The sequence below is a fragment of the Apis mellifera genome, linkage group LG6 (assembly GCF_003254395.2).
Source record: "Apis mellifera strain DH4 linkage group LG6, Amel_HAv3.1, whole genome shotgun sequence".
Classification (NCBI taxonomy): domain Eukaryota; kingdom Metazoa; phylum Arthropoda; class Insecta; order Hymenoptera; family Apidae; genus Apis; species Apis mellifera.
In genome coordinates, this window is record NC_037643.1 from 8,224,182 (window position 1) to 8,248,094 (window position 23,913).

Genomic DNA, 23,913 nt, shown 5'->3' on the forward strand with positions numbered 1-23,913 from the left:
TGTGTGCACAGCTCGAGTGTGCATAGCTTCCGCTCGGACAAACAATTCTCTGCCTACAACTGTCGGTCTGCCCGCTTCGCCTACGCGCCTCGACACGACGTTTGCGCAAACATTTCCCAAGATAAGATCGGACGTATGCCCGAAGAATTGACTCTTGGTCTCTCGATTAATTATCGCGGGATATAAAATACCACTTTGTTCTACCGCGAGAAAAGGAAGAAGAAAAAATAGAGAAACTAAGAAAATTGCAAAGATAATAATAAAGTAAATAACAAGAGTACATTTGAATGGAATTTCAATCTTCTTTTCTCGATTCTCTCTTTATTCTCACTTTCGTCGCATTATGGAAAAAAAAAAAAAAGAATTGAATTCCATTGGAGATTAATCGAAGCGTCTACCTTCGCGCCAAGAGAAATAATTCTCATACAGCTACTACTATTACGTTTCGCTACGATTCATTTTCACTTGATTCACGCCTGACAACCGTGTGTCGCGGCGCGAGAACATAATTCCTACTTTCACCGACAGCGTATAATTGTTTGAATGATTACAAACGATACCTACCTACCTATCCATCCATCCATCCATCCATCCATCTCCTCGTAACGTTCGATCAAAGAGAGTGGTAAATAACGGATATTTAATTCTTGGATCGTATCTTACATAAAACACGTGACGCGTACAATATTTCAACGAGGATCGTTCCTTGGAGAAGAAGAAAATAAAAACGCGTTACACGCGTTTTCTCGAATCGAGAAAAAAAAAAAGGAGGATGATGAAAGAAGGGGATTCGTTGATTTACAACCAAAATGGAAATAAGGAATTTACCTGTGATATTGCGTCTGAAGAAAGTTGAAATCCTCCTTGATACGATCGCACAACTCGCCGATCGAGAATTTATATTGTTGGCCTGGTTGCGGCGGACCCTGAAACATCGAACAAAAACTTGAGGATCGGCTGCTCGGTTTCGGTGGGGAAAAAATATTTTAATACCCGACAACGATGAAACGAATCATCTTCCTCTCTCGCCGTAAAAAATGCGTGGCGCAAATAACGATACCATTGTTACGCGTTTTCATTGGCGGGGAAATTATCGTTTAAACCGTATCCGGACGAAGCGAAGTGCCATTTCTCTTCACTATCCGCAACAATGCTACGGTTTTCGAGGTAATCGTGAAAGGTGAGCATTTAGCCGCGCTTACTTCATTTACATTTTATCGTTAACCGGGGAAATAAAGTTTTCTTTGCACGTTGAAAATATATATATATATGTATTTTTACGCTCTCTTGCGCGCACGAAAGAATGGTAAATTAGGGGACGAAATTAAAAAATCCTTAAGCGAATACAATTTAAATTTCTAAATGAATATAATTGAAAAAAGTTCTATGTTGCTTATGTTTCTTTTAATATTTAGCTTTTAAAGAAACTCGAATCAAAAACGCGATAGCCTTTGATAATAGTTTTAATTATTTCTGTACGATCTTTTAGGCCGTCGAATTTAAACTTGATTGGAAAAAGAGGGGGAGAAAATTTGTAGATAGGGTATTATTTTTGCGTTAAATACGATGAAAATTATGGGGGAGCATTATCTAAGTAACGGGGGGCGCGCTTTATAAAATTCCCTGGTAGCAATTGATTTTTAACCCACCATCAGAGTACACAGACATCTCGAACGTCTGACGTATAATGTACTTTCTCATGCGAGGTATCTCGTCGACGATGAAAAAGGAAGCCCTGAAAGCGGCAGGCGACTAAAAGGTTACCCTTAAACGACTCTGCTTGATCTTGTTTGCAACCGAGCGTGGCCCGGGACGAGAGGCGGGAAAATATTTCCTCGTGACTCGAATTTCCATTTCGAGGGACGGAAGAACAGGTTGCGCGAAACAGCAACCTTGTTGCTCGAGATCAAAACTCTCTCGATCCACTTCGATACGCGCAAATATTAAAAAAAAAAAGAGAGAAGAATACAATCGAAGAATAAATCGATAAATCGTTTCCCTTTTTCCTCTGCGTCCCTTGTGTCGTATTTTTCGTATTGCGGGAAAAAAAAAGACAGGAGAGAGGAATAAAAAAAAAAAAAAGAAATCCTCGTGTAAACGTATCCGTGAACAATGTTATTTCGGTCCACTTCTTTAACCGCACCGCAGACAAGTGAGGAAAAAATATTAAGCTCGTAAAAAGGATCATAAAATGCTCGATAATTCTGTCGGAGTCGGTGCGTGTTTACATTTGAAGTAAAAAGAAAAAAAAGAAAAAATCTCGCATCGACAATCTCTGGCGAACAAGGTCCGAATTTTTACGACGGCACGAAAAGGAAGAAGAGGAAAAAAGTCGAACAATTCGATAATCCATCATTTGGTAAATGTCTCTAATATATATATATACACATCATAAAACTTTATATATTTATTTCACTCTCCTCTCCTTACAACAAAATGGAACAGAAACAAAATTTTCAAAATCTCAGAGATTTTTAAATTTCGAACAAATCCCTCCACTTCTTTCCCAATCGTTACATAATTGTTCTTCACTTATCAGACTTCTTCCTAGAGAAGAATTTAACCATTTAAACCACGATAAGTACGATAGAAATCCTCTCTGGCCGATAATAATGGGCTAATAAATACAGCTCCTGTTCATCCAATTTTTATCCTCGAAAGCGTCACGTGATTCGTGAACGCTTTTCCAAGCGTAATCGAACATAGCGATTGCGTCGGAACGAACGGTAATCCTTCGATGTGCCGGATGCACTTGTCACGGCCCACGTAAGCAGCCGCCTCGAGGCATGCACACACGGATGCAACCGGCATAAGCGGCGGAAATCGTGCCGCTGCTTTGGCTTCCGTTCGCTGATTACGCCTACAGTTTAAACCTGCGCGTATATATCCCGAGCGGTAGACGTGCTACTTGCACATCGTGCGCATATATATATATCTGTTTCTCTCTCTCCTTCTTCGAACCGACAATTTCAACTCGTAATAAAAGCTCGGTCTACGAGAGAGAGAGGGAGGAGCGGTAGGAAAAAAAGATTCCGGAAACACTTTAGATGGAAATCGGTTCACGTCGACCGCGAGAAACATTGTTTCCTAGCCGGGGGAATATTCGTGGAGGAACGAAGTTTCTCGTAAACGCGTAACACTCCGGCGGAATATTGCCTCCTCGAGTGTAAAGACGCGGCCAACTACCGCTATACCTTTCCGGGGATAATCGACTCGGGATGTATAATCGGCCGGTAATTGTCGTTAATTAGCGGCATCGTCCAAGTCCATTAATAATTATCCGGCTTTCGATAGAAAAGGGGGAATAAAAAGGGGAAGAAAAGAAGGGGGGAGATAATCGGGAACTTTTTCTTCTTCTTCTTCTTTTCGCAATGTTTGCGAGAGTTTGTAAGGATCTTAACCTTAGCAAAAACCTTGGAGGGGAAAAAATTTGGAATTTTTAAATCGCGGAGTGAAATAAAAAGCTTCTACGAAACTTAATATTTTATTATGTCAGATTTCGAGAGACTTTTTTTTAGAAATTTTGAAAGAAGGAAGGACGAGTTAATTCGAATTATGCAACAGGAAAGTTCATTCTTCTTTTCGAGAATAAATTTTTAGGCTAAAATATAAAACACTGCTTCGAGATCTTTCCGAAGAGGGATTAAAGTTGTAAAGGATATTTTTAAGTCGCGGAGATCCGATAATACGATACACGATATACTGAACCGCGAATATCCAGAGAGAAATACGTTTCTCGTATTCCGAAATTTACATTATAAATCGGTGGACCCGTTTCTTACGAAGGGAAGAGAGAGACATTTCGAGGCGTCAAAGGATATTTCGGTCGCGTCACTTTAAGATTTCCCGCAACGTCCAAAGATATCCCGCTTGTGTCGCGAAATTGTTCGTGGATCGATAAAAGATCCACCACGATATCCTCCGCCTGCTTTTATTCGCGTTGAAACAACGGACGCAAGGGAAGGGAGAAAGATGTATGTGTGTGTATATATATATATATAGAAAGAGAGAGAGAGAGAGAGAGAAAGATCGTGTCAAGGAACGGCGGAAATAGTGGCGCAAATTCGGTTGCTGCTCCGGCATTTGAAAGCCCGATGGAAACCCACGCTTACCGACTTTGGCGGCAGCTGTACCAGCGCCCACGACCGTAAAAGCCACATTATTACCGGTAGTACCGCTACCCACCTCCGTATACCTGTCGGTAATAACGTTACGAGCGTGTTATCGATCGTTTTGCACGTCGTACCCCGCAAAACGGATACGCCACGACGGCCTCGTAAAAGCTGAAATAGTTCCTCCGCCTCCGCCGCCCGCTGCTCCCTCCTGCTCACCCACTTTGCCGCGCCGACACTCCATCTATATATATATATATATGTGTGTACATACATATATATATATACAGGGTTTTCGAATGAAGTGAGTAGAAAATTTGTAGAGCGATCCGAGAGATTAATACGTGTGTAATTGAAGCGGGAGAAGATGTGGGTCGAGGATTATTTATTATTAAGTTGCGAGCAGTTTCAAATGTTGGTCGAATTGTTCGTGTATAATTAGAACGATGCGTAAATGTAAAAACGAACGTGAGAAATTTATAAAATGTAAGAGATAGATGGGATTTGAATTTTTGCAACCGGTAAATTTTTATTGTAATTCGATAAATATGTAACACGTTATATTTCGATATTTTTCAGAATCAATTTCTTGAATTTTCTACCTCGTCGCTCTTTCTCTTCGATTTTTATCCTTTCTCGATCTGTCTGAACAACTGAATACCATTTACACGTAGGTGTTATTTCTGTGCAAGCTTCACAAGCTTGTATATCTAGCGAGCGTTTCGATAAAAATGATAAAAGGAAAGAATCCATCTGCAAGAAAGAAGAGATTTTCTTCAACTTGTGAAATACGTAATTGGAAGATATAAGAAATTTAACTTTCCTCGATTCGAAAATCGACTTATCTCCACGGATTTTCCCTAAATCGATGCTCACCCCGCAACAATATTATCTCTAATAACGTTTTCTTCTCTGAATGAAACGTCTCCAAAATTTCCTTTCTTTTACCCAACAAAAATTATTACCTTAAAATCTAAACTTTACCATACATAAATTATTCCATTTATTTCTACTTTCTTAAACTCTACAAAATTTATAAATACAACATCGTCATATTTTTCAACCAATCCTATCCCCATCCCACCTTATTACGACCCATCGAACGCGTATTTATAAATTTAAAAAAATTCCATAACCTTGATGGACTGGAAAAAAAAAAAATGTATATCAACCGAATGTAAATAATAACCGAAAAACCATCGAGCAAACTTTTCCCAACTCGCCCATCGAATGGCCCCCATTTCACGACCACGCTCGATAAAATCCACCACCACCAATCACCGTATATCACACGAGAACTACCCCGAGAGCGACTTTGCTCGAATCGATCAGCTTATCAGGTTAACGTAATATTTGCCACCGTGTAACCCGTCACACCCCATATCTTATTTCGCTCGAAACTATTCTCAAGCCAGAACTCGACCAAAGCGTCTAACGAAGAAGCCCATACGCGTTGTGTTATACATCGTGCATACACGAGACTATACATTTTTCAATACACGAACCGTCTTTTCCGGCTGTCGAAAGGACCCAGTCTCGTTTAAACGCGAGAAGGAGACCGAGGAAGAAAGGAGGGGGGCTGCTGCTGATCGGCAGAATCGTTGATCCCATTTGTCCGCGCAAAGCCGGCCGCGGTCAATCCAATTAATTTATTGGCTTTCGTCGCGGAGAGCACCCGTACCCTTTCGCTTCCGCGCTTCCACCATATAATACTTAACGGCACGAGCTTCCATAGTCGGGCATCGGTGATAATGCGCACGCGGAGGATTCTCGAGCGATTACGAACACCCTCCGCTTCGCGTAAGATCGCGCGGAGTGATGTAAGGCGAGTTAATTCGCCTAGGTTGAAGGGAGGAGGATGGATATATTTTGGATCACCTTTGACGAATAATGACGGCTACGTTAATAATGTCGGTTTCGTTAAATAGATTCGTTCTCTTTTTTTTTTCTCAAGGTTTGAGAAAATGATTCTATAAGTTATGGGAATGTTTATAATTCTGAAGGAGAGAGAGAGAGAGAGAGAGAGGTGATAGGAGACGATATTTATTTATTTACGTTTATATTCGTTTACGAAGAGATCGGATGGAAATATTAAAATATAGGAATATTTCGAGAAGGTGTTTGAAATACGATCGATAAAGGAATGTGCACGCGTTCTTCAATCATATACGTGAAATTGAGCGAAGAGAAAAAAGGAAAGGGGGAGAGAGAGTAACGAGTATTTCCAGATGAATTAAAATAGAAGGAGGATGAAAATACGTTCCCTTTTCGCGAGATGAAAATTCTTAATGGCTCCCGTTAAACATTGATTATCGTTCACGAGAAGAATTTTAACGATCATCTGATTTCGCGTTGATCAATTATTCCTGAAGCACGGAACGAAGATCCACCACCCTGTAATCGCTATATATACATATATATATTTTAAAAAAGTAAATGTAAATACGATGGAGGGGGAATTTGACGAGCTCGATTCGAAAGGAAATTTCTCTTTACGATCAAACAAATTTCTTGCGTTTCTATATTCCGTGGATGCAACGTAAAACGATACTTTCATAATTCGAATTTTTTACATTCAAATTGCTACCGCATACCCAGGTATCGCACAAGTTTAATTAAGATTTCATGTCCGATGATGTTAAGCGTTATATTACCTCCTAAGCTAAGGTAAAAGTGAATTTCCATCCGTGAAACCTTTAAAATCCCCGTACACAGGGAATTATAGTTTAACGTTTAAAGCTTACGTTTTCACGACCGTATATATATATATGTATATATACATACATATATAAACAATATTTTAATAAAAACTTTCTACCTATCTAAAAATGGGTTATATATGTTTCAACGAAATATCAAGCTCGTTCAATTTTTTTTTTTTTTTTTTTTTTTTCTCTCCCAGCCAACGTTAATACCGGTTTCGCGAAATATGTTTCCATCTGCTAAGTGGTTTTTTCCCCTCCCTCCCTTTTAGAATTCCACAGTTCTTTATTATTTTCTCCTACTATAACGCCGGCCCTCGCGTTATAATTGCCATTTTATGCGCGAAACCAGACTGCCGGGAATGTTTCCATATAAAGATATTCGTCGTGTTTTTTTTTCTTTTTCTTTTTCTTCTTTTTTTTTCCGAAGTGCATCGTGTTTCGTCTTCGCGAGAGAGAAACATTTCTGCGCAAACATCCGAACAATCTGAATAAACGATGCGCTAACTTAACCGTAACATTGAATTACACCTTCGAGGATTAATCAAATTGATCGATTTGGAAGGGAGAAAGGTCTCTCGAGGATTTTTCGTCGATCGTTTCTTCTTCTTTTTTTTTTTTCTTCAACGTTTTTAATTCACGGACTCGTATATATTTATATATTTTTCGTTTCGTTGCACGTAATGATAAAAATATATTTTCGAAAACACGCGAGACGCAAGTTTGAAGAGATCTCGTGTCCACGGGAAATTCAAACGGTCGATTGTAAACTGCATAAAAAATGGTTGCTAAAATATACACGCACGGGAAGAGAAGATTTCTAACCTCGCAGCGATTCCACTCCTTTTTTTTTCTTTCTCTACTTTTTTTCTCTTTCTCGACGTAGAAATAAAATATTTAAATATCGATAAAAATCCCGCTTCCGCACACTTCGCGTGATTGATATTAATATTCAAATTTTTCTACGCTAAAAATAATTTCCAAGAGATTCCAAGATCCGCTGGCGACCTTTTCACGAGCGAAAAATCGACGATGGACGCCGATTGGAAATGGGGCGAGAGACAGAAGAACGAAAAAGATTAAAATCGAGATTTTTTCCATTTTAATGTTATTAGTTTAACGCGCGAGGATACGAGGATTCAATATCAACCGGAGCGACGATTGGCGCGATCAAATAAAGGCGTAATAAATACGTGTCGTCCCTGTGAAATCAAGTTAAAACGCGAGAGTAAAAAGAGAGAGACAGAGAGAAAGAGAGAGGGAATTTTCCCCGGGAAACATTGTTTGCCACGCTCGCGCACGGCTGTATCAATAATAAAGCGAGCACGTTCCCCGTGTACATACTCAACGAAATGCCGTGCAACGCGCTCTCGTCTCTGATTTTTCACGGGAAAAATTGGTCGGATGCGCGCCGCGGGTAAAATCCATTTTTCGCCGCGGTTTAAAATATTCATCGTTTTACATCGAATGAAACGAGGACAGGGGGAGGAGAGAGAAGCGGGTTTTTGCACACGCGTATACACGCGTATCCGACTGCACACGTTCGAAAGGGGGAGAGGGGGGGAAATGCGGTCGAACTTCCGTCGAAAAGCGAAACGCGAATTATATCGTTCTCGACGAATAATAATGAGAAGGGGAAGCTGCCGTCAATCAGGTGTCCTCTGCTAGGCGTCCGCACCCCTGTATTCAATTATACGCAACATCCCCCAAAAATACCCTTTCGCATCCTTCCACGTCCTTTCGCGCCACACCTTCCTCCCTCTTTCTCCTCCGCCCCTCGATCGAGAGAGAGATAACGTTCCCGTTTCGGGAAATTGTCGACCATCGGGGATCGGATCGGATCGGATCGCGGTGGAAAAAGAATCGTGCAGTGATATCGAAACATAGCGTCCTGCGGTGCTTTAAATTGAGGGGGAGGGGGAGGGGATCGAATCTGGTATCCGGACGCTCAGCTCGTGACAATCAACGCTTGGATTATACACGTGTATGTATATATATATAGATGTATAGATGTGTAAACGCGAGATGCACAGGTTTTTGTTCCGAAGGGGATTGGCGGGGAAAGAAACGCGATCGCTGATCGTGCGGTAAAAAAAGGATTAATATCGAGAGTTATCGGGGCGGAGGAGGGGATCGAGGGATCGGAAATAGCCGAGCGATTTGGCAAAAAGTCATTGTTCGTACTTTCGACGATTTCATTATCCCCGGGGGCCGGTGTCCCCTTTCCCGTTCCGTTCTATGGAGCCCGGTATTCGATGCTCGGTCGGTAAAAAGGGAAACGGTGTCGAGGGAGGGGGAACAATGGCGAGGCATCGAGACGAGATACACAACGACACAACGTTGATTTCTTCACGGGCAAGATCTATCGGACCGTATAAAACCGTCTCTCTCTCTCTCTCTCTATCTCGTTTATTCTTTCGTCTCGATGCTCCGTTTATTCTCAAAGCGGCTGCGATTTCTCGGAGGCGAGCATGTCAAAGGTCGGGAAGACGTTTAATGGAACGAATTCCACGAGAAGGAAGAAGGAGGGAGGAGAGGAGCTGGCTATTTTCTCGTCCGATGTTTCGTCGGCGGCTTTAATAACTCGAACTGCATTATGGTTACATCAATCGTTATCGTGAAATGAGAGAAGTCTCGGTGTTCTCGAAATCGCGATGGAATTAATTGATTTAAGAGAGAAAGAGATCGATCGTGTTCCATTCTATCATTCCTCTAACTCTGCTCGAAAACTTTCGAAAACTTCTTTCAAGTCATACGATCCTTTATCGTTCCGCTTTCTACGTACCTTAAGTTAATAAGCTGACACTGAATATCTCACGATACTCGGATTAGCCCGATGGCTACACATGCTTTCCTATTGATTTCCGCCTCGCTATCATCGATATACATCGCGCGAAACGCGTGCAAACTGGGATTTACAACGTTGGAAATAACGCAACCATCGCATCAAACGTTTCCCACGTGTCTGGACTCGCGTCGAGGAAAAAAAAAAAAAAAAAATACGCGCCGATCGAACACAATTTTCTCCGTATTGCTCCTTATTACTCGATAATCGCGAACAGACGGACGGACGGACGGACAGCGTGGATAGACGGACCGACAACCGTCAAAGAGATAGACGGATAGACAGATAGATAGATAGATAGAGAGAGAGAGCAAGGTAAAGGGAGAGCGCGAGAGAGGAGATTAGGTGAGCGTGTCGTGGTGCGCATTAGGGCGGATAGTGGCAACAGAACCAATCAGTTGCGTTTGCAGCCACTCAAGTACGCTTAAGTGGCGCATATCAGCGCGCCTAATTACGTTAGTTCCATCGATCCTGCCTGTCCACTAAAGACCCGATTATCAGCATGCATTATCGGCCGAGTTAAGGGCCCTTCTATACCCGTGTCCCCGGCTTCGCCTCTTCCGTGAAAGCGAAACACGCGCGTCAAACCGCTAAAGATACATTAATCATTTCGCGAATCGATTCCGGATAAATCTCTCTCTCCCTCTCTCTCTTTCTCTCTCTCTATGGCCAGCCGAGCGGGGGTTTATACATATTAACGCGGTGGACGGGGGATGAGGTAGAGAGAAAGCATCGTCGCCCGATTTAATTACCATAATTGGCGAGTAATAATTAAACAAAAAGGCGAGGGGCCCGGGCAATTACCCGGTGGCCGTTGGGTAAATGTCCGATTCGCTCGGTATCTCGCGTTAAATGTGTATATGCTTGATTCATGGCCGATAAGAGCGCGAGAGAGGAGGAATGGTGCCGAGTGGTTTACCCGCTTAATATGCAAAGGAGTTTTATATGAAGATATTTCAGAATAGAATTAGGGAAGGGGAAAAAAAAAAATGGAAAAAATCGAGAGAAAACCACGAATGGGCCGCGCGCGCACCGCATCTTGGATCCTACGATACGAAGGATGATTCCGAGTCATTAATTTAATGGGGAATCTCACGTGGATAATTGAAAGAGATTATCCAACTTACCGAGAGAGAAATTTCAATTAAATTTCACCGTGTAACGGTGTAATAAGTTGATCGAAGAATTATCCGTGTTTCATTAACCAAAGTTTTTCTTCTTCTTTTTTCCTTAACAACAATTAAATTTTTGAAATCTCACGGAACAATCGAGCGAAGAATACGTCGACGTTATATCCTCAATTTCCTTCCCCTCCCCGCCCGTTGAAAACCCGTTACGACGAAATTTGAGATGGAAAAAATTAATCATCCGAGTTGTAAAAAAAAATTAAATAGAATCCAAACAAAGGAGATACCTTACCAATATATATATATATCCCAAATTTCAACGTCTTAAAGGCAATTACAACGAACGAATGGAGACGCGTGAGTCGATAATTAATCTCCAAGATTTCTCCGCATAACTCGTCCCTCGTCGAAGAATCTCTTTCTCGAATTCGATTCGGGTGGAAAGTTTACGAGAAAATCGGGAGGAGCTGAACAGGGAGGAGAAGATGGCATTGGAAAGACAGGGGGGGGATGAACGGAGAGAAGAGGTTCGAGAGCCGGCGGTTTTCCTCGCACCGCAAAACCGCCAACACGTGGCGCGGATTCCGAAACCGCCCGACGACCAGAGCCGACCGCATTCGCCCTATAACCGGACCGACTTACACCCCCGTAGTTCGAAAAGCCCGCCACTGGTCAAGGTCTTTTAGGCTCGAACGTGGATTTGGGGATGAAACGGGAGCACGCGAGAAACTTTTCGAGCTTTCCACGATTCGTCCACGTCTTGTTACACGCGTCGCCTCTTTCCTTCTTCCACCAATTTAAAGTGATTTTATATGCAACGTAAAAGTATGAAAAATGAAATGGAAGAAAACGTGTTAAAAAGTTTCCAACGTCTTAAATATCGATCGAGAAAAAACGCAATGAAATTTATTATCACCGTTATTAAAGGGGGATCGATCCTTGAGGATTGTAATTAAACGTAGAATTTAAATTGGCCGATTTTATAATTTGAATATATCCATCCTGTTTAAACGGCACAGATATCTCACTTCGCTCAGATATATCCATTTATCAAAAATGAAAGGGAAATAAAAAAGAAATGGACTCGTTCTCCATCCACTCCTTTTCCAGATCGTAACGAGACGTGTCCCGTGGCAATCTATATAATCACGTTAAATGATTCCCCTCCGTTTACCATAAAAAGAAAAAAAGAAAAGAAAAGAAATAAGATAACGAAAGGCTCCTCGTTTTCGAAAGCGTTAAAACTCGGTTGTAATGAAGCAATATTAACCTTAAGATTAAAACGATAAATAAATTACGTTCGCGTACAAAGTAATAATTTCGCAAATAAGAAAGCGAGCCGATATAATTCCATCCCGTCTCCCCGATTTAATCAGTACCGCTCCGTAATCGATCGAGCCCGTTTAATCGCCGCTCAACACCACACCATAGTACTATCTTTTTCGTTACCACGAACAAGGCCGATCGCATTAATTCCTTCCTTCCTTCCTTTCCGTGAAATCGAAAGTTCGATCGTTGCAATTTTTCGAAAAGAAAAAAAAAAAACAAGAAAGCAACCATCGAGTCGAGACGACACGACCTTCCTCCGCGCGATTAGCACAAGTTTCCACGCCCCGTTTCTCCCGCCTCTGGAAAATACTCTCGAAGGAAGAGGAGCAGGACGTCCGCCTCGATGCTCGAATACAAACGGATTACCAGTCTCGCTGGGCTCGGCGAGGCCGCGAGAACCGGTGAACACGGAAATTATGCAACGCGATAACAGTTCTCCTCTCCCCTCCCCTCAATATCGTCAGACAATGCGCCTCAAGATTTGCATGAAGAGGAAGAGGAGCACGGAGGAGAGAAGACGAAGGGAGCAGAAAGCGACGACGACGACGATCAAGTCGATGGGGAAGTGAGAAAGACGAATGGGAGAGGATTTAGGGACGGGAGGAGAGAGAGAGAGAGAAAGGGAGCAGTTGGAGGCGGAGGGACAAGGAAACAATGCACGCCTCGTCGACGTTGGTGTATCTTATTGATCATTATGATTATTCCCCGAAGCAGACTGTGAATTCACCCCTACAGACACCGCGCTACGGATGCGCGACCGGCATTTGCATAAGCAATGCATTTTGATTTCGTAGACCCACATTGTGAGCGGAACACGGGATGACATAAATAATGTATGGCGCGATGATCGCAACCGCCCCTCTCTTTTCTCCCTTCCGCGTGTCTCTCTCTATTGCGGAACGATTCTCGCGCTCATAATTCTTCGGTATGCGAGAGACTTTTTTCTTTTTCTTACTCGACGCGTTTTAACATGGTAACGCGCGCCATTTCGTATTCTCCTTATACGAGATTTTGTTATCGATATCCTCGACAAGCGTGTTTCGTTCAATCCGGAAATATTTGGTGTTAAAAAAAGGATCGGATGCTCCTCGAAAAGGGAATAATAATAATAAAGAAACTTGTGTAAAACTTGTGTAATATATCGTAAAGCGCTCTAAATTCGAATGAAGTTTTGTCGTTTGATGGGATGTCGAGAAATTTCGCTACATCGTAAAACAAACGTACACTCGGTCGGTTAAGTTAACGTGTTAATTATACACGTTGATGTACGATGAGGGATACGATGAGGGAAACGTTTCCGCGATAACACCGCGTTTGATTGTCTTCTTATGGAGATTTTATTAGAGCGTATTATTCGGATTTGCGACGGTGCTCGATAACAGAATTCCATTAAACCGCACACCTCTTGGAAAATCTGTTTTGCAGGGGTATAATGGGGTATTAAGAGAGAAGTGAAACTGGGCGGGGAGGGGAGGGGTTCTAGATTATTGCTCCCAGAAGCGTGTATATATATACATATATATACACCGTAATGCAAGAGTGTATCCGAGTTATATACTCGTAAAGAGCGGGCAGATTTGATCGTTAATTCGTTTGACTTTATAGCCTGTTCAAAATCAATTGACCGTTCAAGGCCATCGAGGAATAAATGCACCGGCTACGTTTCTACGTTTATATTCTTTATGGCTTTATCTCTCATCTTTCGCGCGTTACATGATGATAACAAAAAAAAAATAGTTTCGCGCAATATTTTTTTTTATCACGGAGCAAGCACTTTTTCCTTCTTTCTCTCTTTTACGAAATTTATCAATTTCGTATTACGAAAATGGAAACATAGAAGATTCTAGATATAAAGAAAAAAATTCAATTCCAAGGCACGGAAAAAAAGAAATAACTGATGAAAACCGAACAACCATCATTCCTCCAATTTTCTCGTTTGACGTTTTCTCAAACGCTGAGTGAAATCAAACCACGGAAACCATTGTCCCCGTATCTCCCTTTCACACAACTTTCGTTCGCGAAAAAAGCAATCTTATCGTTGCTTTCATCCCCCCCTCCCCCTCCCTGCCCCCGTTTGTGCCAATAGCGCGCACGTTTCGATCGACGGCAAAGAAGCGCTCGTTTCAAAAATCAAAGGGAAACACGCCAGAAGCCCGGGACACACGTTCGACCCCGACATATCCATACGGTAAATTTCTTTTTTATTCTCTCCGTTGGCGCGCGCGCACACCCCGTTTTCGAGCTGAAAACACCTGACACACTCGAAGGGACACGCACGCACTCGCTCACACACACGCGCGCTCTCCTTCCATCCTTCTCCCTTCTCGCTGCACGCATCTCGCTCGCGCTCGTTACGTTTCGGCGAGCACTCGTGCAGATCCGTCGATAAGAGGCGGCCGCGGCAGTTTAACCCGCCGAGCAATTAAGGCGATACGATCGCTGCTCTTCGTGAAATAACGTCACACTGTAGAGAGAGAGCTGGATAAGTGCTCTTTCTCTTTCTCTCTTCTTTTCGATTCTATGCCTCTCTCTCTTTCTCTCTCTCTCTGTCGCGTATATAATACACGCTTTCTCTGCTCGCCCTTTATCTATTACGCTTCGAGTCTCGCGTATATATCTTACGTGTATAAGCTTGTGCGTGATGCACGCACGCTTTGCACGTGGAATTTTCACGTGCGACGATCACGAGAGCACCGTGACAACCGCGTCGCGAACTCTTCTGCGGGGAACTGGCTGATGTTGTAGCATCATCACCGATTTAACTTAATAACACCGTGCAACCGTGACGTGTACTAGAGAGTGTACAGAGAGCCCAAGCGAATGCATCGTAGAAACCGCTTGTAAGGTCCTTTTTTCCCCTTCCTCCCCCGGCTAATTAAAGTTAAACACGAATTACAACCGGTCGGAAACGTTTTTCTTTTTCTTTTTTTTGCGCGGCCCACGCGTTGCGTGTACGCGTGAGACAGGCTTGATTGGCTCGGAAACGGTTAAGTATCGTTGGGGGCTTGTAAATCTCTGCTCCCCCTTTCATTGATTGTTCCGTGACCGATACACGGAAAGATTGACAAATGCAACCGAGACTCCCCTCCATTATTCTCGAACGAATCGCTCGATCCGTGCTATTTTCGGATCATCCTTTTTCATTTTTCTTTTTTTATTTTTTAGATACAAGTAAGTGGGAAAAGAAATGGAATTTTTTTGAATCTATTAAGTTTTCTCTGAATTATCAGCATTGAGGCACATCTTGCGTAGTTCAGTTTTGAAGATGCGATTTTAAGAAGCAATTTTATGAAGTTTGAATGTATTCGAAATAACATTGCTTTCATTCGATTAATATTATTTAATCAAAATCTATAAAAGTGTTACGCATAATTTCACTTCGTTCAAATTCATTCAAAATATTGAAATATCGCTATACGAATTTAATTTCCTTCCTACATCTCGACATCTCCTTTTACAAATTTCGCAATCCGTTACATACGTACAAAGGGGAAACGAACGAAATTAGCGGGGTTAACAGTTTGTCGGATAACGAAAGGAAAGGAGCAGAGGGTTCAAAGAAAAGGAAAAAGGAGAAAAAAAGAAAGAAAGAGAAAGAAGAAGATGAATATATATCCCCGGTCCGTGGTGACCGTTAGGTAAAAGATAACAACGAGAGAGAGAGAGCGGAGAAAAGAGAAGGTTGAAAAAACACGTGGAAGCGGAACGAAGATTAAATGAACAGAAACCGAAGAGAGAAAGAGAGAGAGCGGAACAAAGGACCAAAAGCAACGGTTCGTCTACTCCGAGTGGACCAGGTAATTACTGGTCGAATCTCCTCTGTCTTTCCCCACCTCTGACGCCTATCTTTTCCAGATCCACCCCCCCGTCTCCATTTCCACCCTTCCAACCCGTGGAGAGTTGCCGCGAAAAAGCAGCACGAGATAAAAGCGCGACGAGAAAACTCCGCCGAGTTCTACGCCAATGGGGCGCGGTACTTTAGCGACACAAAGGAAGCTCAAATATCGGCCAACTGTCGTAGCCTGGTGGCAACCCCAACCCCCAGGAACGACCTCTCTCTTTCACTGTCCGTTTCATACCTTTTCTTGCCTGAAACGATGGAGAGAGAAAGGGAGAAAGAGAGAGAGAGACACGACGTTTCGACAAAAGCACGTCGGTACAAAAGCTCTACGATAATAGGAAGCACGGCAAGAACCACCCTGGTAGTTCGGCCACCTAATCTGTTACAGTCATAAACCCCATTTTTGCCCCTCCATCGCCGTCTCCCCTTTACGAGCACCCAAAACCCATCCCCGTGATACGGCACGGTATAACCACCTATACAACCATCCGCCGCCCCTGTGTATACACGTACGCTATTATCGTTCCATGAAGTCGAATTTTTCCCGAGATTGCATCCACGCTCGCCTGTATGCTGCCAATCATCCCCCTTTAACGAGCAGATTATTCTTCCTGCATCCTTTAAACTCGATACCCCCCCGCATATGTTTTGTAAACCGTTTTATAACTGCTTCGTACTCGCAATACTATGAATTAAATAATTTTTCGAATCATGTATTACTTACTTATGCAAGAAAAATTTATTATGAAAAATGATGAATTCAGGGATTAAATAAAAATACTTTTTCCTTGATCCTAATCAATAGAAAATACCGAGACGATTGAAAATCCAAACGTGCAAACGTGTTCAACGCGCAGAAATCTTTGCTCAACTGCGACGTATTACGCGGCGAATATTGCCCATGAAGCCATTCGAGCGAGACCGGCACCAACAACCCGCTCTGCAATTCCCGCTCCCGCTCCTTGACTCTTCCTTCTTCCCATAACCCCGAACAGACATCGACATCCGCCCGTTTCCATCTCGGCAACCTTTAAGAGCCGAGACACAATGTTCCGCGGGCAACTTTGCATAAGGGTTGACTGCGCGCCAGGGGTGAATATGTTACAATTACTGGCAAACCGAACGAGCGAGAGGGGAGTTTGAAAAGGCAAAGAGGGGGTTCTTCGATCCTCGACACTTACGCACAATGTCACCCTTCCTCTCCCGAGATCGATGATAGCGTTTCCCCTCGATCCCCCTTGCCACTTTTTTCTCCCTCCCCTCTCTTTCTCTTTCTTTCTTTTTTCCGGAGAGGAGAGGAGAGAGAGAGAAAGAGTCACGTCGAAATGAAATTTCTCGAGCGGGATGAGCCGCGCCACGCGGCACTCAACCGCCACTTTCTTACTCGGTTCACGATAATCTCGTTATCCAACATTATAGGGTGGCCACTCTCTCCCTTTATTTCTCGATCAACCCCCAACGAGGAGTCGAGAGGAGCGCACGGCCAATGAAATTCGAGGAGAATCGTTCCGTGGCGTCTAAATTGCGATTCTAATCGGGGAATGGATTTGTGGGAGTGTGCGTGCGTGCGTGTACGTGTGCGTGTGTGCATGTGTGCGCTCAACGATCGCGTTTCGACGTGGCCGTAAATGCGGGATTTATGTGAATCACCGCTATTTGTTGTCGGCAGGGTAACGAGAGAATTGCAAAACAACTGTTTTCGCGGAGTCGTTGGAGCGTTGAGAGTCGTGCACAAAGTTTAAACACGGTTCCCGTGGTTTCCGACTCCTGACGTGGTTTCCCTTTCCTCAGGCGTTTCGCGAGACGTTTTAACGGTTCGTTAAAAGAATGATGGACCGCGGGGATGTAACTGCTTCCAGCAGTTGTACTTTTGACGTCTCAATCGTGATTTTCGTTTTTTTTTTTTTTTTTTTTTTTACAACAACCACAGTTGTTGCGCACGAAGAGATACGGATGGAATTTGCTCGATGATCGACGCGTTTGCAGAATCATAAAAACGATAATGACGGTGAATGTTAAGTGCGCGCAAACCTGTTGATGGAATCTTCCTGAGAATTTCATATATATATATATATCTATATACGTGGTATAAAATTATACACGGAATTATCGAGACGTTTGGTTGAAAAAAGAAAAAAAGTAAGCATACCGCGTAGCGCGAAATTACGATAAAAAATTGGAACGAACCAAAAACCAGTTATAATTGTAGAAAAAAACTTCAAATCGAATTTACACGACGACGCTAACGATTTTGCGGAATCATCCCTGGAGATTATCAGAAGTGATTTTTGAAAAAAGATATTTTCTATAAAAAAAAAAGGAGAGGGAAGGAAAATGAAAAAAGAAAAGAAACTAAAACGAAATTATGTAAGTTTCCATTCTTGTCGATGGGACGAGGTGAACCGCCTCTAATTGTTTTTCTATGTCCAGACCAGTCGTTAACCTGTTTTCTCAGGGCTATGATTGGTATGGGTTGAACGGAACCAGATAAATGTGTAAGCGTGACAAGGAAGATAGGGAGAAAAGACTTTCGTGTCTCTTGGATGTCGAGCCATTATCGGAGCTATCTCCCGACAACGGTCGACCGAGGGTTTTTAAGAGCGTGGCTGCCTTTATCTGCGAACAAGCTTCAGCTAATGTAGCTACGCGACGAGGTCTCGGCGACCCAACTACCTCTTTCTTTTTTTCCCTTTCTCTCTCTCTCTCTCCCCCCTTTCTTTTTCCTCCCTTCGCTTCGTTTGTCTTTTTTATTATTATCTCGAAGTTGACTTCGTAGTCGCTCGAGGCAACGTGAAGTGCCGAAGAAAGAAGTGGAGGAGATACAAGATACATGTTGTTACGTGGTGTGGTCAACAAGGGACGAAGAGGTTAACTTCACTTAGAGGGAAGAAGAAATCGTATATGCGATATAATCATGCCATGTTTCCATTGCTCATTTTTTGCTTACTTTCTTTCTTTGATCGAAATCCCAATTGGATCTCTTTTCATTTCTTAAAATCCCGTCGATTAATATATCAAATTTAAAATTTTATCGTTCGAAAATTTACTTTCGAGAGAGATTTCATTTCCCCCTTTTACGATCGAATTCTTTCTTCGTAAAGGTAAACAGTTCATTTATATTATTTTCAACGAGTCATCGTTTCCAATACCGTTGAATCGTGTTGCAAAACCGCAACAGTTATTCGAGTCAACAAAATTCCATCGACCAAGTCGAAACAGAGAAGAATCTTTTTTTTTTTTTTTTCAATGATTGCAGTACAAATATCTACGCGGATAGGAGGACGTGCACAACAGGGAGGATTCGTTCGCAGCAGTCTCGCTCGACTTCGTTGATGCATGTACTTGCATTTCTGTTCCCTCCACGACCCTGTTTACGACCGGGATTCCCCACGGAGAGCGCGCCACGGTTTGAAAAATCAGCGGAGCGTGCGCACCAGTCTTGTAACGCTGGTAGCGAATACCAATATTCGCTCGAGTGAATACGAAACTGGCTATGGAATCGTGTTGTGCACGCGCTTGCACAATCTTCCCTGACTCGGTCACTGCGTATGCGTTGGGAATCGCTTTGCGCGAATCGTGGTACGTGCGCTCAAAGAAATGCTACTTTGTGTACCGGGTGTTCTGGTAGCACGATTGACAAAGGAATGATAAATATGAAAACGAGGAATAAAGATTTTAGAGGGAATATCGAGTTTGAATTAAATACGCGAGAATTTGTTTAATTTCCGACTGAACACGAGTGGATAATTGGACAAAAAAATAAGTCGAAAATGTAGAGTGAAATTTCGTTCGAAGCCTGGTTTTTGAGAGAATGAAATTTGCAGATTTAATGAGTATTACATTTAATTTTAGACTAAATGTCTTTAAATTTGATTTGCTCGAAAACGAGGGATTTAAGCGAATAAATTCTATTCTATCATTTTTAATTTCCCTCTTTTTTTTTTTTTCTTTCTTTTTAAACGAGAAATCTCGAAACAGAGATATATTTCGAACGAAATATAACACGATCACGTTCGGTTTTTGGAATCTCACAAATTTTTTTCTACATCTTGGAATAAACGATAAACTCTTAAGATATTTAAACAGTCGATAAATCCGTGCAGCCTACGTATAATATTGGAACACGTGCTACGCCTTTATCTAATCTTGACAAACGCGATCCTTTTACACGGCTTTCCGGATTAATCAAAAGCGATACATCAAGTGCAAAGATCGGACTCAATACATTATCGAATACGTGTTTAACACGTAAGAACCTGTATCCTAGCAGTATATACCTAAACACGTCGAGAGCAGTGCTACGGGTAATATATACACACGTATATACGTTGTTCGCTCGTGAGGATCGAAAGAAGCGCGGAGGTGCTTCCGAAAAGGAAACGTATTGGATCGAGCGGGACAGAGAACGACTCGAGAACGAATAAGGAGGAGGGGGGGAGGAGGGCGAAGAAGCGAGAGAAGGAGACAAGGTAGCCGCAGATGGGATCGAGCCGGTAGTATACGGTAGCCCCCATGTATATCATTAACCTCATCCTCGTTTTTCGCCTCCTTCTCGTATATAGCCTGTTCCATCGCCTGCCACCTTCTTCTCTCTCCACCTCCGTGGTGGCGAGCGCACAGGTCCGACGAAACAGGAATGTCCCGTCTCGCTCCCACGCTCGTCACGCACGAGCTCCATGTCTCTGTCTTCCTTACGACCTTCCCTCTCTCTCTCTCTCGCTTCCATCCTCCTCGCTCCACAGCCTTCGCTCCCTTCGCTCGACTGCTCTCATTCTCGAACGATCCCGTCCTTCTCCCTCGGCCGACATTCACCGATTTTCCGTCTCAGTTGTCCTGCCTGCTGGTAGCGAGCGTGCACAAACGAGTAATTAACTATTTCCGTGTGGGACACGTGTTCCCACCATGCTCCCCCACTTCGACCTCTTTCTCTCTCTCACTCCCTCTCCCTCTCTCTTTCTCTGCCCCCACCATCGAGCCACGTCCTGCCGCTTTCTCCGTCTCTACCCGACACGGTGTCTCGTTCGTCACGCTGTCTCGCTTTCGGACACGCTGTCCCCGAGCACATTCTGTTTGCACACACGCTCTTATGTTAATTCGGCTTAACGCCCCAAAGGCCTCTCGAGGGTCGCGGGCTCGCTTCCAAAAATTACGACCGATCACGAACAGGGACCCCCGAGGTGGTCACGGACGACCCCGTGGAAAATAATAGGGATCCTTTCGCGTGTATGTGTATACGTGTTGTTGGAAGGGGAGATTGCGCAGCGAGGGTCGCTTACCGGTTGGGGCTGCCGACCGATTGTCGTTGGAATAGTTGATGAGTGGTATATACGGGGACTGGATTAGCCCGGCCCACGGCTTTTACGTGCGACTTGACACGACGATCGTAAACAGGAATTTGATAATCCGATAGCGTCAGCCTACGGGGAACAGATAAATTCGATCGGGCTGATTGGATCTGGTTAACACGTTTTTTCTTTTTCTTTTATATATGTATTTAATATCACTTTTTTATCCTTTTAATTTTAAGTTGGTGCTAAATCCTCGTTACATTTTCGATGTTAATATCGATCGATCTCGAGGAGTTAAATGAAGTCGCTCGCACTGAGATGTCGTAAGAGTTTCGCGATATGGTAAATATATACGTAATGTCACTTTAAAACCTAGTTCCACGCTTTTACACACTCCTTATCGGATAGATATATCGGCGAGTACGTTTTTCCTTTGTTCCACAACGCGCTTCGCGTGCGTGTCCACCGTTTCACCGAATTTTTCTACATCGCGAGGAACAACACGTGCTGTGCAGATTAGTGGTAGAAAGTCGACAGCCATCGAACTGGAACGTGACAATATATTTTCAACGGGTCGATGTAACGACGAATTAACACGAATACGATTCAATTATGCCGCGGAAAGCGGCGCAAGACTTAATCGATATTCGATCGGCTGGTAAAAGGCGGGAGCGATAAATAAATAGAGAAAAAAGGAGACAAAGACAAAACGAAAGAAGGAGGAGGGGGGAGCAATATATTCGATGTAATATCGAAAGATTGAAGCGAAATAAATTGTACGCGGGAAGAAAATAAAAATGTAACGCTTTTTCCTTTAAAGATAAAATATTAGCGTAACTAATTTCTCCAATATTATTTTATTAATACGATTAATTGTTGGCAATAAATTTTGGATATTTTCGCATAAATCTCGTAAGACGGTTAGTCGAGGACAATGGCACCAAACATCCTTGGATAGCAACTTCTTTTCCTATACATATATATATATATATACCTCGACGAGTTTCTTTATTTTCTGGTAGACAAAAGATCGTAAAGCGGCTGTTAGGCTATTTGTTCTATTACCTTGAAATGGACACCGTTTGGAAAATTTAATCCGGTCTAACGGTGAACCTTACGGCTTACACGACCTGACTTCTTGTTGCTTAAAAGGATTATTATTTCTCGGAGGAGACATATATCTGGCCTGAGAAATTTTCGGAATGCTTGCAGAAAACGGTATAGAAAATGAGGATCCTTCGAATTATCGTAAAATTTTACGACAATTGTAATTTTATATTATTATTAGGCTGTTAAGAAATTAACTTTTAATATAATGTCAGGTATGATATTTAAAGTTGTATAATAGCTTTACTTAAAATAAACTTAAATTAAAACCCGTATTGGATATAAAAACTATTAAAATTTATTCAATTTTCTTCGACAAAAAAAGAATTGTAAAGTGTGATGACTAGCGTATTTCGATCCTCTCGTTCTTATAATTTACGAGTTTCAATTTTCTGGAAGAATCTATCCAACTGGAATAATTTTTTCTAGATGGATTATCCATCCCAATTAAAAATTGATCTCGCGTCGAATTTTTTAGAAAATCGTCGCACAACATGTACAGTTTTTCGTTTCATTCGTTATATATCGACGAAAGAATTGCGAACAAACACACGTGAATTTTTTTCCTCCTATCAGGATCCAGGTAAACACTGGTAATTTTGCATAAGTAAATATAAAATTGGCAGAATATATTTTATTAAAATATTATCCTCCGTATAAACGGTACCGATGATTCCGAGCGATTTCGTTTCATTTGTTCGAGGATTACAGGGGCTATGTGAAAAATAACAGGTAAAAAGGGAACAGGTAGATTGTTCAGAGAAGTTGTAAATGTTGTAAGGGGATAAAGAAAGAAGAGAAGAATCGCGTTCGTTTCAAGATTGGACGTACTACTACTACTACTACTACTGCTTCGAGGAACCTGGTCACGAAGAGAGAAAAACGCTATCTTGCAAGAAAACTGGCACACCTGCTCCAAAACCTTGTGGCTTAGCGAACCTATTCCAGATAACAAACTCTTCTTTCTCTTGGTTATTCTCCTAACACTGCTCGCGTTACACCCGCCTGTCTCATCCTCGAAATAAATTGGTTCCACGAAAGGAGAGACTGATATTACGTATCAAACGTTTTCACAAACTGCTATTTCAAACTATCCATTTCATCCTCGAATCATCGCTCGATAATCATCAAACATTCCACTGCAATTCACGAAATTTAACAACTCTTTTAAAACATCCAGAGAATCCAATATATTTTTCTAAATATACATCGTCCTACAGAAAAAAATTCTCAAAAAAAAAAGGCAGCAACTCGACTGAGAACGAGGCCTATTTTTTTCCTACGATTCGCAACTCTCTCGTTGAAAAACTGAGAGAGGAGGGGCGGAAGGCAGAAGAAGGATCAGTTCGAGACCGGCCAGTGTCACTGTCCTGGCCCGAAAAGAAACTGATTAGTGTGTCCGTGGTACGCTAGTCGAACGGCAAATATTTGGACGTTTCTCTTTTCCTTCGTTTCACGACCGTTTCTGTAGACCGGTATCCATGACGACGCGGCCTAAGAGATGACGCGGGAGGGGGAGGATAGGGGTGGGGGACGGGAAGGAGACGGAGGAACAGAGACGA

The 23,913-nt window shown here is 42.6% G+C and overlaps 1 protein-coding gene across 2 annotated transcripts in view; it reads right to left on the bottom strand.

Annotated features, from left to right (window-relative positions):
• LOC408890 (protein groucho) overlaps positions 1-23,913 on the bottom strand; it is a 121,384-nt gene that overhangs the window by 88,169 nt on the left and 9,302 nt on the right. For both annotated transcript variants that reach the window (XM_006565410.3, XM_392421.7), the window contains exon 2: positions 829-926. In XM_006565410.3, the coding sequence (XP_006565473.1) occupies positions 829-926 (98 nt within the window). The remainder of the gene's footprint in view (positions 1-828; positions 927-23,913) is intronic.